Genomic DNA, 17,100 nt, shown 5'->3' on the forward strand with positions numbered 1-17,100 from the left:
GAGAAACCAATCAGGGTCCCACTGGCCACAGCTCCTCCTAAGAGAAGGAATTTAAAAAACAAAAGGAAGGTCATACCTGACTCTAATCAGAGATTATCTACCATCCGCCCTGCCAGAAAGGTTGCCTTTTGCTTTTGTAGCATGGGAAACTTTGATGTGTCCCTCTCATGGCACTCTTCTAGAATCTTCTGTCACTTCTGAGGTACCAGCACAGAACAAATCAATTCAACTCTCATACCCACTGCCCCAAATCCCGCTGAGTCCCACCCAGTCCCTCAGCGCCCCCAGGAGCATCATTGGATAGATGCAGAAGGACCTGAAGGATGCAAACTTGCTTGAAACCAAATCCAAAATCCAGAGGAAGAAGAGCTCCAGGGTCTCGGGGTAACCACCTTTAGCTTTAGATTTTTCTGTCACTTCTTTGTCTTCTCTGGGTAGTCACCATCCTTTTGTGGCTAATGAGGGGAAACACACTTCTGAATCGTCCATGTGCTTCTTTATACAAGTCAAGGCATGGGAGAACCGCTCCTAGACCATGAGATTGGGGTCTCTAGTTGCATAAGAATCAGCTTCCATCCTGAAATGCCGTGTTTCAGTTTACAGGGAACAAACATGAACTAATCTGCCCACGGTTTGGTGTCAGGCCACCATCTTTGCTTCCAGTGTAGTCTGTGACCAAACCTCTCCATACTGGCTCTCACATCTGTCATGCTCAGACCCCCGTCCTTCATCTGTGAGGCTCAGCCTCAGTTTCTCCAAAGAGGAAGTCATTTCAAAATGCTTGGGAAGCTCTCTAGCTTTCAGGCACTTAACTCCCGATCTCTTCTGTTGCCCTATTCAGACCTAATTTGATATCAACATTTGTAGCGATTTATCCAGTCTGTCCAAACTCATCCACTGTCTGTTGCATCAGCTTAATGAGTCCACCTGCATGATCCAGTTTGAACAGGTCTGAGCAGGTCTAACTGATGCTCAGTAGGTATAACTCGGGTGATGTGAGTAGAGACAGGAGGGCCAGGTACTGGGAACAGCCTGAACACAGTAACTATGGGTAGCAATCGGAGAGTGCTTACGGGATGTGAAGTGGTGTGTACTGATCCAGCAGGCAAATTGGTCACAGGGAGACTAGTTAAGAATACTTCTATTGCAAATTTCCCTCGAAATTGCAAATAGGAAATTCGGGCACAGAGAGGTTAGGTGGCTGACCTGAGGTCACATGGCCAGTAAGAGGCAGAAATGAGATTATAAATCAGAAAGTCTGGCTCCAAAGTTTTTATTCCTAAGAAATATATTTTTCTTAAAGGAAGGTAGGGAATATAAAGAGTAAGAAAGAAGGAAAGGGGAAGACAAGGGAGTAGAAGAGAAGAAGAAAAGAGTGAAGGGAAGAGGGAGAAGGAGGGGAAGGAGGGGCAGAAGGAGGGGTGTAGGGAGTGGGGAGACAAAGAGAAAAAGAAGCTTAAATAGGCCAAGATGGACCCAAAGAGTCTGGACCCATTGCTCGGCTAGGGCTCTTGCCTGGATTTGCTCCATCAGTTATTCAGCATCTCTGATGATACGAAGCTTCTTGGTAAAGCTAAGTCTCAGCCAAGACAATTCTGTCCAGAGGAAGTCCATCCCGCTCTGGCCCCCTTTCTGTTTCCAACCCTCTTCTGTGGAGTCTGGGGCCCACTCTAGCAGGGAGCAGCTCTTCTCTACCATGGGCTGGGTCAGATTCTGACTCAACGAAAGATCTCATCCTTAATATCCAGCCCCAAGTCGCATCCTCTCCAGGGCACATGCACATTTACTTCTGTCTATGTGTGTGTGTGTGTGTGTGTGTGTGTGTGTGTGTGTGTGTGTGTGTGTGTGTGTGTAAAAGAGACAGAGACAAAGACAGAGATGAATGTGTACATGTGTGCATATATTTCAGGAGCATGTATCTGTGTGCTTATGTGTATGGAGGTCAGAAGTCAGTTTTATATGTCTTCCTCAGTTGCTCTCCACTTTAGTTTTTGAGACAGGGGCTCTCAGTTGCTAGTTTGACTAGACTGCATCCCAGTGAGCTTCACTGATCTGTGTCCCCAGTTCCTCTCCCTCCAGCACTGGAGTGACAGATACCTAATACAGCACCTTGCTTTTACATGAGTGCTGGGGATCCAAACTCGGGTCCCCAGAAAAGCACTTAATCAACTGAGCCCCTGCCTTGGCTGCCAAGTCTAACCTCTAGGACACTGCAAAAGGCAAGCACAAAGCAAAACTAAGGCTGCTTAGATGAAAGACCTCGTGCCATTCACACAGGATTAGTAGAGAAAATGTGGAAGCAAGAGAGGACTTCACACTAGGATTTTCACTGTTTGGACATTTTCCTCATTGTATGTCCCACAAATAAGTCTTTACATGCGGGCTGACTTAAGGGAAACATGTTAAGCTGTGCTGAACAGTTTTTGCTTGCTATAAAATTACCAAAAAAGTACACTTTAAGGAAAATGTGAAAGGTATGTGTGTACTTCCTGTCAGGGTGAAGGGAGAGCTTCAGCTGGTGTCCTATCCTCCTGTATTGATCTAGACAAGCTCCCACTGGCTTGGCTCCTTGTTTCTAGCGCATCTTCACACCTTCACACCCTTGTCAAAGAGAGGGAGAGTCTGAGCAAGGACAACGACAGGAGAATGTCAGCTGTGCCGTATGAACTGTGACAGGGTTACACTTCATAATAACCACTACCACACCACCGAGTTCAGTGTGACAGGGACTTGGGATCCTTGTCTGATTCATATAACTTCTGCCACCCCAACCCAGCTCATGAGTCTGTCGATCCCAGCTAGAGGTTTCATTACCACCTAAGAGCATGGCTGTCAGGGCCAGCCCAGAATATGAAGCTGGCTGTGTCTTAAAAGTTTCACTTCCCCAGCCATGTTTTCCAGGTCTAGAAATTGAAATAAAGATTGTGGTAGATTGTTCTAACCTCAAGGAGTTTAGAAGGGTGGGTAAGATGTTGTTCTTAAAGACTCAGTTACACCACCCTGTATGTCAGACCCAGCTCTAAGCAGAGCCTAGATTGACTCTCAGTGCATGTTAACAGTGTTGTTCATCTCTGTATTATTGCTGTGAGTGTGACTAGGGTTGCATTGCAGGCAATGTGTGTATTGACTTAACCTGTAAGGTAGAGAGCAAGTGTATCAGGTGGGATTCTTCCTCTTTGAGAACTCAAGTACCCCCAGGGCTTGATTGTGTAATCCTCTAATTCCTTCCTGTTGGCTCTTGGCAAATGCAGCTACCATGAGTCACTTGATGGACCATATGGTTTTATGTACTACCCCCTCCTGCATCACCCTACTCCCCTCAACCTCCATCCTTCGGTACCTCCTCGTATAGGAAAGGCATTATTATCACCTAGACAGGTGATGGTTATCATTAGTGAGTGAGCGTGAATTTTTTAGATTCACTCAGCTCCACTACCACGTAATTTTTGCCCAAGAATGTCAGAATATTGTCAGATGTAATAGAAATACGTTCAGTTGTTTCTCCTCTCCTTCAGCAAACATTGGCTAAGCATCCACATTACATAAGGCACGATGCTGAAGGATCTATCATCTTGCCATGGAGAAGGCAGGGAAGTGAGACATATGGATCATCCTCCTTGTGGAGGTCAACAACAACAACAACAACAACATTTCCTCTTACCCAATGGGACCACTGTGTATTCAGAACATATACTCTCTGTCCAGCTTCCACCTCGGTATTTGTGTCAGTCTATAGCCCCAACTTCCCAATTCCTGCCTCATTCTCACAACCTAACATCAGGTGATACCTGTTCTGATCAGCCATTCTGAGCTATCACTCTGCCCGCCCTGCCTTATACCTATACACCACTCCTTTACCTCTGATGCCCTGTCACTCATCATAAACTTTGGTATATATTTCTTCTCACCAGTCTGTAAGCTACTCAAGTACAAGGTAAATCTTAAGCTCTTTGTAGCCCCATACTAAACTCGGGTATGAAGCAATGCACAGTAACCCCTGAAGAATGGTGGCACGTCAAACAAATGTTAATTGTGAAGTAGGCAGCAATCATCTTCTTCCAGGCTGCAGGAAGCTACAAGGATGAAAGAGATGCTTACCTGAAATGTTGACAGGCCTTTACTCAGTTCTGTGAAGATGGCTGGTCTGGGAATCACAATCTAAAGCTAACATACCTTCTTGTAGGGACGTCCCAACACAATTTCTTAGAGTTATGCTGCTCATATGAAGACCCACTTATGGTTTTATTTAAACAAACACAGTGGCTGTTAATTCAGGAACCCTTAGTATTCTCCTCAATCTCTTATGTACCATCCTTTCACCCCTCCATCTCATAAAGAAATGAATCTGCAAGTGTTTGCCTGGGTCAACATGATCCCATAATGAAAGCTGTGGTCTTCTGTAGGAACAAATCCCTTGAAGACCTACTGTGTGAGAAGAACTCATGTTGCTACCTTGCTTGAATCTTTCTCACAGATGACCTAGAAAGCCAAACATTATGGCCTACATCTTATGTTGGTTATTTGGGGTGGATGGCTATATGGGATGGGATGGTCGGATGGTCAGATGGTTGGTTGGTCGGATGGTTGGTTGGTTGGTTGGTTGGTTGGTTGGTTGGTTGGTTGGTTAAGACAGAATCTTGCTACATATCCCAGGATGGTGCCTAGTTCATTTTATGACCTCTATCCTAAAGGTGAGGAAAGTGAAACCCATGGAAGTAAAATCACTAAGATGGCATAGCTAATAGACTGTGAAGCTGAGAACTGAGTCTAGGTCTCACCTCCCACATTACAGCAGCCCAAAACCATCTGAGAGAAACATTGCCTGTGAGTAGCTTGTTTGAGAATTTGACAGATTTCTCTTTCAAGGCAGCCTGATGTTGATATCATGCATACTGGGGCACTGCCCAAAAGCAAAGATCCATGGTCTGTCTTGTCAATACCAACCCTGGCCCCAAAAGCTGTCCTAAAATGTTCTTCCATTCAATGATTAAATGAGTTGGTTCCTTCATGCTCTTGAATCATGGCTGCCAACTCTTTAGTCTCCTTAGTATCTTGCTCTACAGCAGATGTTACCAGGCAGTTCCCTTTTTTGTTTGTTTGTTTGTTTTGTTTGTTTGTTTGTTTGTTTTCAAAAACAATTTTTTATTAGATATTTTCTTCATTTACATTTCAAATGTTATCCTGAAAGTCCCTTATACCCTCCCCCAACCCTGCTCCTCAACCCACTCACTCCTGCTTCCTAGCCCTGGTATTCCCCTGTACTGGGGCATATAATCTTTGTAAGACCAAGGACCTCTCCTACCAACGATGGCCAACTACGCCATCTTCTGCTACATATGCAGCTAGAGACACAAGTTCTGGGGGTTACTGGTTAGTTCATATCATTGTTCCTCCTATAGGGTTGCAGACCCCTTCAGCTCCTTGGGTACTTTCTCTAGCTCCTCCATTGGGGCCCCTGTGTTCCATCCAATAGATGACTATGAGCATACACTTCTGTATTTGCCAGGCACCGGCATAGCCTCACAAGAGACAGCTATATCAGGGTCCTGTCAGCAAAATCTTGCTGGCATATGCAATAGTGTCTGGGTTTGGCAGTTCTCTTTGAGTATGTAAGGACTGATTGAGAGCAATGGGAACTTGAGGATGTCCTTTCATTACCATATCAGATCTTAGTATTTTTCTATGGATTTCTTGTCTGATTGCTTATCAGTATCTAGTCTTTAAAAAAAAAAATTCAAGTGATCCATCTGGCCAAGAACATACACTCGCCTCCGTCACTGTGATCTTACTGATGGAAATGCAATTGAGTGGGCAAATCAATCCTTAGGCCATGTTGTCTCTTAGGCCATGTTATTTTATCTGTAGCTAACTCAAAGTATGGTTTTGAACGAGTCTCCATTTCTCTGAAAGAGCAATACAGAACCTTTTCGTGATTGAAAACTCATCACTCTTATCCAAACTCTACAAGACATCATTTGTTAGTTGCAGCTTCCAGAGTTTTCATAAAACACTAGAACTGTTTGAATGCCAGTCAATTAATAAGACCCATAGAGAACTTTCATCCCAATGGCTACATTTAGCTAATGAAGAAAGTTACACTCGAGGGGTCTGGAAAATTGTCCAAGCCTAAGCAAGTCCCAAGTCAGAAGAAAAACTTCTCTCTGCCAGGTTAGAAATCATCCTTGGTATTCAAAACAGGCCTCTTGGCTTTTGGTTGGTTGGTTGGTTGGTTGGTTGGTTGGTTGGTTGGTTGGTTGGTTAGTTGGTTGATTTAGAGGTTCTTTTGATGGAAAGAACATCTAATGTATTCTTCATGTTGTAATCACTAAGCAAAAGTGAATGAGCAGGGTTTTCCTCAAAAAAGTCTTACAAAATTTCAGACACTTTCTTGAGAATAAAATTGGTCTAAAAACATGCAAAATTTTAGGCATTTTCAGAAAAGTGTCTCATCCAAAGTCATCAGGCAAATGAGAGGCAGAGACAGAATGTGGAACTGGAGAGCTCCAGAGAGATGTGTGGAAGATAATGGATTGTGACAGTCTGTCCACACACCCTTTCTGGCTTCCTAACGTCCAGGTGGACGCCCACACTGTCACAGTGATTGATTGTAGCACCCGTGCTAGAATGTCACAAATCCCCAGCACATGGATACAGTTGCATATCTGTTTCCAGAAAGTTCTAGGTCAGAATACAACCTTTCTCTTTTGAGGATAAATTGAGTTGCCAACAGTCAAATCATGGAAAGTAAGGCCCCACTGTGCTGGGTTTGCGACCCCTGGGAGCCAAGCAAAGAAGATGGGAAGCAGAGAGAGAGGAGCTTGGACCTGCTTTTCATCACCAGGCTTTTGGGCTGTCTCTTAAACAAATCTGACCCCTAGGTACAAGCTTGCCCTTTCCTAGTCTCAGCTTCCCTGGATATAAAATACATGTTTGGCAACTGCTTGGAAACTTATTAAAGTTTTGGCAGTAAACTATGAGAGGCCAGAGGATTTCAGGCAAAAGTTATTGCATCGGTAACTCAGAAACTAATTCCTAAAACTCCCAACACATTTATCCAGAGGGCGAGTGCCAATACAGAAACGGAAATCATTGTCAAGGGCCACTGTGTCCCTGGAATTAAAATCCATCATTCTCAGAGCGGAGAGCTGAGATTTGGGCAGAATGTGAGAATGCTCACAGCTTTCAAGACCACCTTTCCTCCAAATCTGAGCCCTTTACGGTTCAGAAGAACACGGCCAATTCTGCATCCCCTGCATTCGTTTTCCTTTCCTTAAGAAGCCCTCCTTACCTTTTCCTTCCAAATATTTCTTTCTCTGACAGTTCCACATTTAAATGGAGAAGCCTCCTTTTCCTTATTCAATTGCATTGGTTTTATTTGGGATGGAAACCCTGCTGGGGACTGTAACGGAGAACAAGCTTTACAGCAGCAATAATCCCTTCTACAGCGCCTATTGTGGGGAAAGTTAATACACTTTTATTAAATGGCTGAAGACTTGACTCCAGCGATCTGAATTAACTACAGAAAAGCATAGAGACAGAACAAAAGTCCCGGCTTCAATCAGTAGACATCCACTTCATGCCCCACAACCTTGCCTAGCAGGAACCCAAGACGCTAAACTGCCACTTGGGAGACGCCCCTGAGAAGGGTCAATGTTGCCTTAAGCAATACTGTTATCTCCAAAAGTAAGACAAGATGATGCTGGGGAAATGGCTCAGTCGGCCAAATGCCTTCTAAGTGAGTATAGGGGCCTGCATTTGGATAAAATCTGGGTGTGGTGCCTGCTGAGGAACAGATCTCCCATGGTTCCCTGCCCTGACAATCTAGGCAAAATGCCCAACTCTAGGTTCAGTGACAGGCCCTGCCTTAAGAACTAAGGTAGAGCATGAATCAAGAAGATACCCAGTGTTGACCTCTGACCTACACATCCACATCCACATGCACATACATGCATCCGCACCAACACACAGAGACACACACACCTACATGCACCTATTACATCCACACAAACACATAGACATACAACCTACATGCACTTACATGCATCCACACAGAAACACGGAGACACAAACATAGATGTAAAAACAAAAGGCAAAGCCAGGAAAGAAGACAGGTTAAGGGTGTTAGTAAACGCAGAAATGGACCGTCAGCCTCACTGAGGTGAAGGGGACTACATATCAGGGTTTAAATGGACACACACATTGACCTTGATTGCAATCATTTAGGTAATTCACAGAGCAGCTTTGGCACAATCATGGCAGAGGAGAATGCAGATGCCTACATCTCTACAAAACACAACCAGAGAATGATAGCATCATGTGTATTTATCGCCTCCAGACATGCGTTGAGTAAAAACAGACAGGATAGTGTATGGTGGTCCATTTGTGTCAAATGTACAGCTGAGGCTGTACACTGAGGTGGTGACCATGGCTGTCTCCGGACAACGATGCTTTGACTTATTTTTCTGTATTGCTGGAAGCTTAACTTGTTTATTATTATCATTATTATTATTATTAGATATTTTCTTTATTTACATTTCAAATGCTAACCCGAAAGTTCCCTATACCCCCCACCCCGCCTTGCTTCCCTAGCCACCCACTCCCACTTCTTGGCCCTGGCGCTCCCCTGTACTGGGGCATATAAAGTTTGCAAGACCAAAGGGCCTCTCTTCCCAATAATGGCCGACTAGGCCATCTTCTGCTACATATGCAGCGAGTGACACAAGCTGTTGGGGTACTGATTAGTTCATATTGTTGTTCCACCTATAGGGTTGCAGACCCCTTCAGCTTCTTGGATGCTTTCTCAAGCTTCTCCATTGGGGGTCCTGTGTTCCATCCAATAGATGACTGTGAGCATCTACTTCTATATTTTCCAGGCACTGGCATAGCCTCATATGAGACAGCTATAACAGGGTCCCTTCAGCAAAATCTTGCTGGCATATGCAATAGTGTCTGGGTTTGGTGGCTGATTATGGGATGGATCCCCAGGTGGGGTAGTCTCTGGATAGTCCATTCTTTCGTCTTAGCTCCAAATATTGTCTCTGTAACTCCTTTCATGGGTATTTTGTTCCCTATTCTAAGGAGGAATGGAGTATCCACACGTTGGTCTTCCTTCTTCTTGATTTTCTTGTGTTTTGCAAATTGTATCTTGGGTATTCTAAGTTTCTGGGCTAATATCCACTTATCAGTGAGTGCATGATTTTTTTTGTGATTGGTTTACCTCACTAAGGATGATATCCTCCAGATACATCCATATGCCCAAGAATTTCATAAATTCATTGTTTTTAATAGCTGAGTAGGACTCCATTGTGCAAATGTACCACATTTTCTGTATCCATTCCTCTGTTGAGGGACATCTGGGTTCTTTCCAGCTTCTGGCTATTATAAATAAGGCTGCTATGAACATAGTGGAACATGTGTCCTTATTACCAGTTGGAACATCTTCTGGGTATATGCCCAGGAGAGGTATTGCTGGATCTTCCGATAGTACTATCTCCAATTTTCTGAGGAACCTCTAGACTAACTTCCAAAGTGGTTGTACAAGCTTGCAATCCCACCAGCAATGGAGGAGTGTTCCTCTTTCTCCACATCCTCACCAGCATCTACTGTCACCTGAATTTTTTATCTTAGCCATTCTGACTGATCTGAGGTGGAATCTCAAGGTTGTTTTGATTTGCATTTCCTTGATGATTAAGGATGTTGAACATTTTTTCAGGTGCTTCTCAGCCATTCGGTATTCCTCAGTTGAGAATTCTTTGTTTAGCTCTGTACCCATTTTTAATGGGATTATTTGGATTTCTGGAGTCCAGCTTCTTGAGCTCTTTGTATATATTGGATATAAGTTCCCTATCAGATTTAGGATTGGTAAACATCCTTTCCCAATATGTTGGTGGCCTTTTTGTCTTATTGACAGTGTCTTTGGACTTACAGAAACTTTGCAATTTTATGAGGTCCCATTTGTCAATTCTTGATCTTACAGCACAAGCCATTGCTGTTCTGTTTAGGAATTTTTTCTTTGTGCCTATATCTTTGAGGCTTTTCCCCACTTTCTCCTCTATTAATTTCAGTGTCTCTGGTTTTATGTGGAGGTCTTTGATCCACTTAGACTTGAGCTTTGTACAAGGAGATAAGAATGGATCAATTTGCATTCTTCTACATGATAACCACCAGTTGTGCCAGCACTATTTGTTGAAAATGCTGTCTTTTTTCCACTGGATGGTTTTAGCTCCCTTGTCAAAGATCAAGTGACCATAGGTGTGTGGATTCATTTCTGGGTCTTCAATTCTATTGCATTGATCTACCGGTCTGTTGCTGTACCAGTACCATGCAGTTTTTTTTTTTTTTTTTTTATCACAATTGCTCTGTAGTAAAGCTTAATGTCAGGCATGGTGATTCCACCAGAGGTTCTTTTTTTCTTATTAGGTATCTTCTTCATTTACTTTTCAAATGCTATCTCAAAAGTCCCCCAGACACTCCCCTGCACACACTCTCCTATCCACCCACTCCCTCTTCTTGACCCTGGCGTTCCCCTGTACTGAGGCATATAAAGTTTGCAAGACCAAGGGGCCTCTCTTCCCTATGATGGTTGACTGATTCTGATATATATGCAGCTAGAGACACGAGCTCTAGGGGTACTGGTTAGTTCATATTGTTGTTCCACCTATAGAGTTGCGGACCCCTTTAACTCCTTGGATACTTTCTCTTGATCCTCCATTGGGGGCCCTGTGTTCCATCCAATAGCTGACTGGGAGCATCCACTTCTGTGTTTGCCAGGCCCCGGCATAACCTCATAAGAGACAGCTATATCAGGGTCCTTTCAGCAAAATCTTGCTGGTGTATGCAATGGTGTCAGCGTTTGGAGTCTGATTATGGGATGGATCCCCGGGTATGGCAGTCTCTAGATGGTCCATCCTTTCGTCTCAGCTCCTTATTATTGTTGATAATAGTTTTTGTTATCCTAGGTTTTGTATTATTCCAGATGAATTTTCAAATTGCCCTTTCTAACTCAGTGAAGAATTGAGTTGGAATTTTAATGGGGATTGCATTGAATCTGTAGATTGCTTTCGGCAGGATAGCAATTTTGACTATATTAATCCTGACAATCCATGAGTATGGGAGATCTTTCCATCTTCTAAGATCTTCAATTTCTTTCTTCAGAGACTTGAAGTTCTTATCATACAGATCTTTCACTTACTTAGTTAGAGTCACACCAAGGTATTTTATATTATTTCTGACTATTGTAAAGGGTGTTGTTTCTCTAATTTCTTTCTCAACCTGTTTGTCCTTTGTGTAGAGAAAGGCCACTGATTTATTTGAGTTAATTTTATATCCAGCTACTGCACTGAAGCTGTTTATCAGGTTTAGGAGTTCTCTGGTGGAATTTTTAAGGGTCACTTATGTATACTATCATATCATCTGCAAATAGTGATATTTTGACTTCTTCCTTTCCAATTTGTATCTGCTTGATCTCCTTTTGTTGTCGAATTGCTCTGGCTAGGACTTCAAGTACTGTATTGAATAGGTAGGGAGAAAGTGGGCAGCCTTGTCTAGTCCCTGTGTTTGTGGGATAGCTTTGAGTTTCTGTCCATTTAGTTTGATGTTGGCTACTAGTTTGCTGTAGATTGCTTTTATTATGTTTAGGTATGGTTCTTGAATTCCTGTTCTTTCCAAGACTTTTATCATGAAGGGGTGTTGGATTTTGTCAAATGCTCTCTCAGCATCTAAAGAGATGATCATGTGGTTTTTTGTCTTTGAGTTTGTTTATATAGTGAACTACGTTGATGGATTTCCGTATATTAAACCATCCCTGCATCCCTGGGATGATGCCTACTTGGTCATGATGGATGTATCGTTTTGATGTGTTCTTGGATTCGGTTTGCAAGGATTTTATTGAGTATTTTTGCATAGATATTCATAAGGGAAATTGGTCTGAAGTTCTCTTTCTTTGTTGGATCTTTGTGTGGTTTAGGTATCAGAGTAATTGTGGCTTCATAGAATGAATTGGATAGAGTACCTTCTGTTTCTATTTTGTGGAATAGTTTGAGGAGAGTTAGAATTAGGTCTTCTTTGAAGGTCTGATAGAACTCTTCACTAAACCCATTTGGTCCTGGGCTTTATATTGGTTGGGAGACTATTGATGACTGCTTCTATTTCTTTAGGGAAAATGGAACTGTTTAGATCGTTAATCTGATCTTGATTTAACTTTGGTACCTGGTATCTGTCTAGGAAGTTGTCCATTTCGTCCAGGTTTTCCAGTTTTGTTGAGTATAGCCTTTTGTAGTAGGATCTGATGATGCTTTGGATTTCCTCAGGTTCTGTTGTTATGTCTCCCTTTTCATTTCTGATTTTGTTAATTAGGATGCTGTCCCTGTGCCCTCTAGTCTGGCTAAGGGTTTATCTATCTTGTTGATTTTCTCAAAGAACCAGCTCCTGGTTTGGTTGATTCTTTGAATAGTTCTTTTTGTTCCCATTGGGTTGATTTCAGCCCTGAGTTTGATTATTTCCTGCCATCTACTCCTCTTGGGTGAATTTGCTTCCTTTAGTTCTAGAGCTTCTAGGTGAGCTGTCAGGCTGCTAGTGTAAGCTCTCTCCAGTTTCTTTTTGGAGACACTCAGGGCTATGAGTTTTCATTGTGTCCCATAAGTTTGGGTATGTTGTGGCTTCATTTTCATTAAACTCTAAAAAGTCTTTAATTTCTTTCTTTATTTTATTCTTGACCAAGAAATCATTGAGTAGAGTGTTGTTCAGTTTCCACGTGAATGTTGGCTTTCTATTATTTATGTTGTTATTGAAGATCAGCCTTAGTCCGTGGTGATCATATAGCATGCATGGGATAATTTCAATATTTTTGTATCTGTGGAGGCCTGTTTTGTGACCAATTATATCATCAATTTTGGAGGAGGTATCATGTGGCGCTGAGAAGAAGGTTTAGCCTTTTGTTTTAGGATAAAATGTTCTATGCTTAACTTGTTTTATTTTATTATTTTACAGCAAACGTCATTTTATATTTTGATGTATGGGGTTAAAAGCTTTTCAAACAAAAACTTTAGGTTTCTCCCACTGATTCCTTGCTTTTCATATTGCTATACTTAAGCTCAACGTGGTAATGAAAAAATATAGAATATTGAAATATCATCTCATCTTACATAACCATGTCAAAAACCTAATTTATACTTTCATTTATCAAATTATATACTTTCAGCAAGAGCAATTTATAATGTGCTAATTATACCTCAATAAAATTGTTTTTAAAGGAAGGTAATTTCTATTCCTCACAGAATATTGTTTAAATATACAATTGTAAGTGAGCAGATGTTCTTTCCTTCCCTTCCTTCTTTCCTTCCTTCCTCTCTCATATATATGTATTAGGTTTATGTATGTATGTGTGTGTGTGTTTGTGTGTGTATACTATGATATATGTCTGAGTCAGTGTTGAAAAGGAAATTGAATGTTCCAGTAAGTGACAGCAGGCTATCCCAAGATGCTAATAGCATGAGCATGTCGTAAGAACATGCCTTTGGCTGGTCCTCTGCTCTCTGCCAGCATTTGAGATCACAGACAGATGCAGAACTCACCATCTCTCCCACTTCCGTGTGCCATTCACACTGTTTCTTGGAGTCCATGTCAATCTTAGATGCCTTTTACCCCAAAGTGCATGCTTCAGTGCACTTTAATTTTGCTGCAGTAAATAAATGGTTCTCACTAGCTTCCCATCAGTCACCACAGAGCAAATCTGGGGATTGAGACTTTGGAAGCAGACAACATGCCCAAACCAAGTGGTGTTTCAAAGTGATAATTATGAATAGTCTGGTAATGTTTTGGAAGCTGTTCCTTGACTCTGCTGCCCAATTATCTCATGTGTGAATGCCCTTCCTCTACAAGACTAGCTACAGAACTACTCCAACAATTTGCAGTTGTCTAGAAATGCCACAGCCTACAGTGAGTTTGAGAACGGGCTTTCTGAGTTCACTGGACAAGAATAAAATGAATGTTTTCATGGTTGTTCTCAGGTTCACTGTCCTCCCTTGGTACCATCTGAGGTTCCATCTCTCAGTACCCAGTAAGAATGGGATGCCTGCACTCACAGAGGAGTGAGCCTTTAGGAGTTGATTCTCACCACTGCTTTCCTGTTCTTCCCCCTTCCCCCGCTGCCTTCCGATGTCTCCAGCTGGACAGTGCTGCAGGGGAGAGTCGGACGACCAGCAAACCCATTTCGAGTGGCTCTGGAATACATCTCCAGTGGCAACCGGAGCTTGTCGGCGGTGGATTTCTTTGCCCTGAAGAACTGCAGTGAAGGTATGCAAATCTGGTTTTGCCCCCTCTCTCTCTTCCATCGCCTGTCTTGCTTACATCAGTAATTGCGTTTAGATTGAATGCAAGGTCTATGGTGATCAGGAACTAATTCCGAACATTAGCAAGTATGCCATAGCCCAGGCAATCAATTCTTCAAAGAATTCTAGAGTAAAGTTGTAACTACTTACCTTCAAACTTTATCAAGTGGAATACAGCCTTTCTTAGATAATATGTTAGCTTAACTTCTGTGGTGACAAGTGCCTCTCATTATTTAAAAATATTTTATTATGAAAAAAATGTAAATGGACAAGAAGTAAGTTGAGTAGTACATGAATCTTAGCACAACTTAACAGTTGCCAATATTCTGCCATCTTCTTTCACCTGCATCTCTACCCACCCTTCACCTTCCCCGCAACTTAACGATCATCACTATTTGGCTTTTTCTGGCGGTAAAATTCACAAGCAAGCATTTGCCTTGGTTTGATCTGGGCTTTTGCTAATAGACACCATGGGAAATGTTTAGATGTAGGATTTGGGCTTATTTTCATCCAAGCCTAATAGGCATGGCCCACTATGTCATTGAAGTTCTTTTGCATAAATATCGCATTTGTGACTGTACCTCAAGGTAAGCTTTTATTCTCTTTTCCTTTTTACCTTTGCATCCAAAAAACCCTACCCAATACCCAACGCAATACCCCACGACAGTCCTCAGGTCTCCATAGGCCTCTAAGGGGCTTTTCTTCTTCCCTCTGCAGGGTTTGAGCCTCCTAACCTGGTTTTCAACATCCAATTTTGCATGCATATTTCATTAAACAGTTTCAAGTCTGAATGGAAAACACACAGGCACAAACTCTCAGTCACTAGGTGATGCTGAGGTCCTTGGTTCATCAGAAGGCCCCAGTCTACCTGAAGCATCCTTCCCAGAGGGGGAGAGTAGGAGGGATGGGTTTAAAGGAGTCGCTTTCATTGTTGTTCCTCTGTTCCTGTCCCTGCTTCTGCTCAGAGAGCCACTAAATGGCACTCACCTAAGGAACCTGGGCTAAAACATCCTAAGAATGACTCCTGTGATCCTAAAAAAAAGATAGGAAAGAAGCCTGTGGTCCCTTCTAGACTTTAATTCTCAATTTAAAATATGTGTGAACAACCATGAAAGCCCACATACAGGTGGCCATCTGTTGTGTAAAGGGGCCTGGATTTAAACCTTGTGCCTCTTGGTTGTGAGGTGGGATAGTGACTCCCTGCTCCTGTAACTCTCCCTTCATTGATGGCTTTACAAGGACTTTTGCAAGTGAAAGTATTCATTGTTCTTGTTTTAGTTTAATCCGTTTAGTCAACTGAATTCTATGTGGGGGAAAGAAAAGTTACCTCCTGTGACAGACTGAAAGGGTTACAGGGGAGAAGGTGGTTAACCCCGTGCTGAGGCAATGTGTGCAGAACAGGTGTGTGTGTGTGTGTGTGTGTGTGTGTGTGTGTGTGAGAGAGAGAGAGAGAGAGAGAGAGAGAGAGAGAGAGAGAGAGAGAGAGAGAATTTAATGATCTGTTAAGGTCTCTGGGCACCATCAAACTTCACAGATCCTAAGGATCTCTGTCATCCAAAAGATGCCCACTGTTGAAGTGTAACCAGTTTAACACAAATACCACAGGGATAAGATGCTAGTTTCCACAGATAGCATAATCCCACTTAAGGAACATGAGGAGAGGAAACGGTTGTGAACATAGTTCCAGATATCAGGCCCAGCACAAAATGCTGCCGTGTGACAGCTCTGCGGAAATTCTGAATTTAGACCAAACACCCAGGTGTTCTGCCCCTTGCTTTGCAAACTCCTGTCGCCCAGAGAGTCTCTTCCCCAGGTGCTTGTGCTGAGAGGAGGCACATCTGTCCTAGAGCTTAAGCTTGCGCCCTGTCTGTTTCTCCATCCTTGCAAAACCAAAGTGTGACCTCCTTCTGTGGTTTTTTACGACACTGAAAGTGACCTCTGCAGGGTGTACCCTCTGCTGCCTCTTCTTGGTCAAGAAACCTGAGGAGGTCCAAGGACAAGGACAAGATGGTCTTCATGGGGAAATAGGTGACCACTGCATTCTTTTGTTCACTGAGAACACATTAGCTGCCATGGTTTATGGAGGGGCCAGTGTGGACATGTGAGGAACAATAAAGCAGACAGTGGTCATGTCAGAATGTTCTGAGCACTTCCAGCCCTCTTCCCACAGTGGAGCAAATGCCAGCGATGTAGACAAGTTTCAAACATAGGAAGCATCCTGAAACTGCACTCCTGTGTTTGCCATCAAGGGGATTTAGGATGTGCTTTGGTGCATCCCTGAATCCTATGTGATACAGGCAAGTCCTCATATGTACTGGGACCCTAGCTTTGGTTAGGTTGTGGAGGAGAGGAGGAGAAGGAAATAGTTTCTTAGAGGTGTGGGTGATGCTGGTAACATGCTCACCGGGGCTGTGGGTGGGTGTACAAGATATCTAGTCTATTGATTAATTGTACCTTGCTCTCTCTCATAATGAGTCCCAGATGGAAAGGAAACACAACTAAATGACACTAGACCTCTGCCTTGGCCCCAGTGAAGGAGAACACTGTTTTAGCTCATCTTGGGAAGGCTGACAGGAGATATTGGGTACAATTCTCCCTGCAAAGAAACTATCTATCTGTGGTGTCTTCAGGAAGACAGATTTACCCATTTCCTCTTTAAATATTTTTATCTGTCACAGCATGTACACTTAATAGATGCTCAGTTAATGCGTACCAATGTTAATGATGCGATCACACATGGTACGGCGAAGTGTCCATTCCCCTGCCTGTGTAC

The 17,100-nt window shown here is 42.8% G+C and overlaps 1 protein-coding gene across 1 annotated transcript in view; it reads left to right on the forward strand.

Annotated features, from left to right (window-relative positions):
- Nucleotides 1-17,100, forward strand: part of Alk (ALK receptor tyrosine kinase) — a 735,816-nt gene that overhangs the window by 539,766 nt on the left and 178,950 nt on the right. The window contains exon 5 of the mRNA XM_021185679.3: nt 14,165-14,292. Within this exon, the coding sequence (XP_021041338.1) occupies nt 14,165-14,292 (128 nt within the window). The remainder of the gene's footprint in view (nt 1-14,164; nt 14,293-17,100) is intronic.

This window comes from Mus caroli, unplaced genomic scaffold (genome assembly GCF_978045245.1).
Source record: "Mus caroli unplaced genomic scaffold, Mus_caroli_1 scaffold_18, whole genome shotgun sequence".
Classification (NCBI taxonomy): Eukaryota; Metazoa; Chordata; class Mammalia; order Rodentia; family Muridae; genus Mus; species Mus caroli.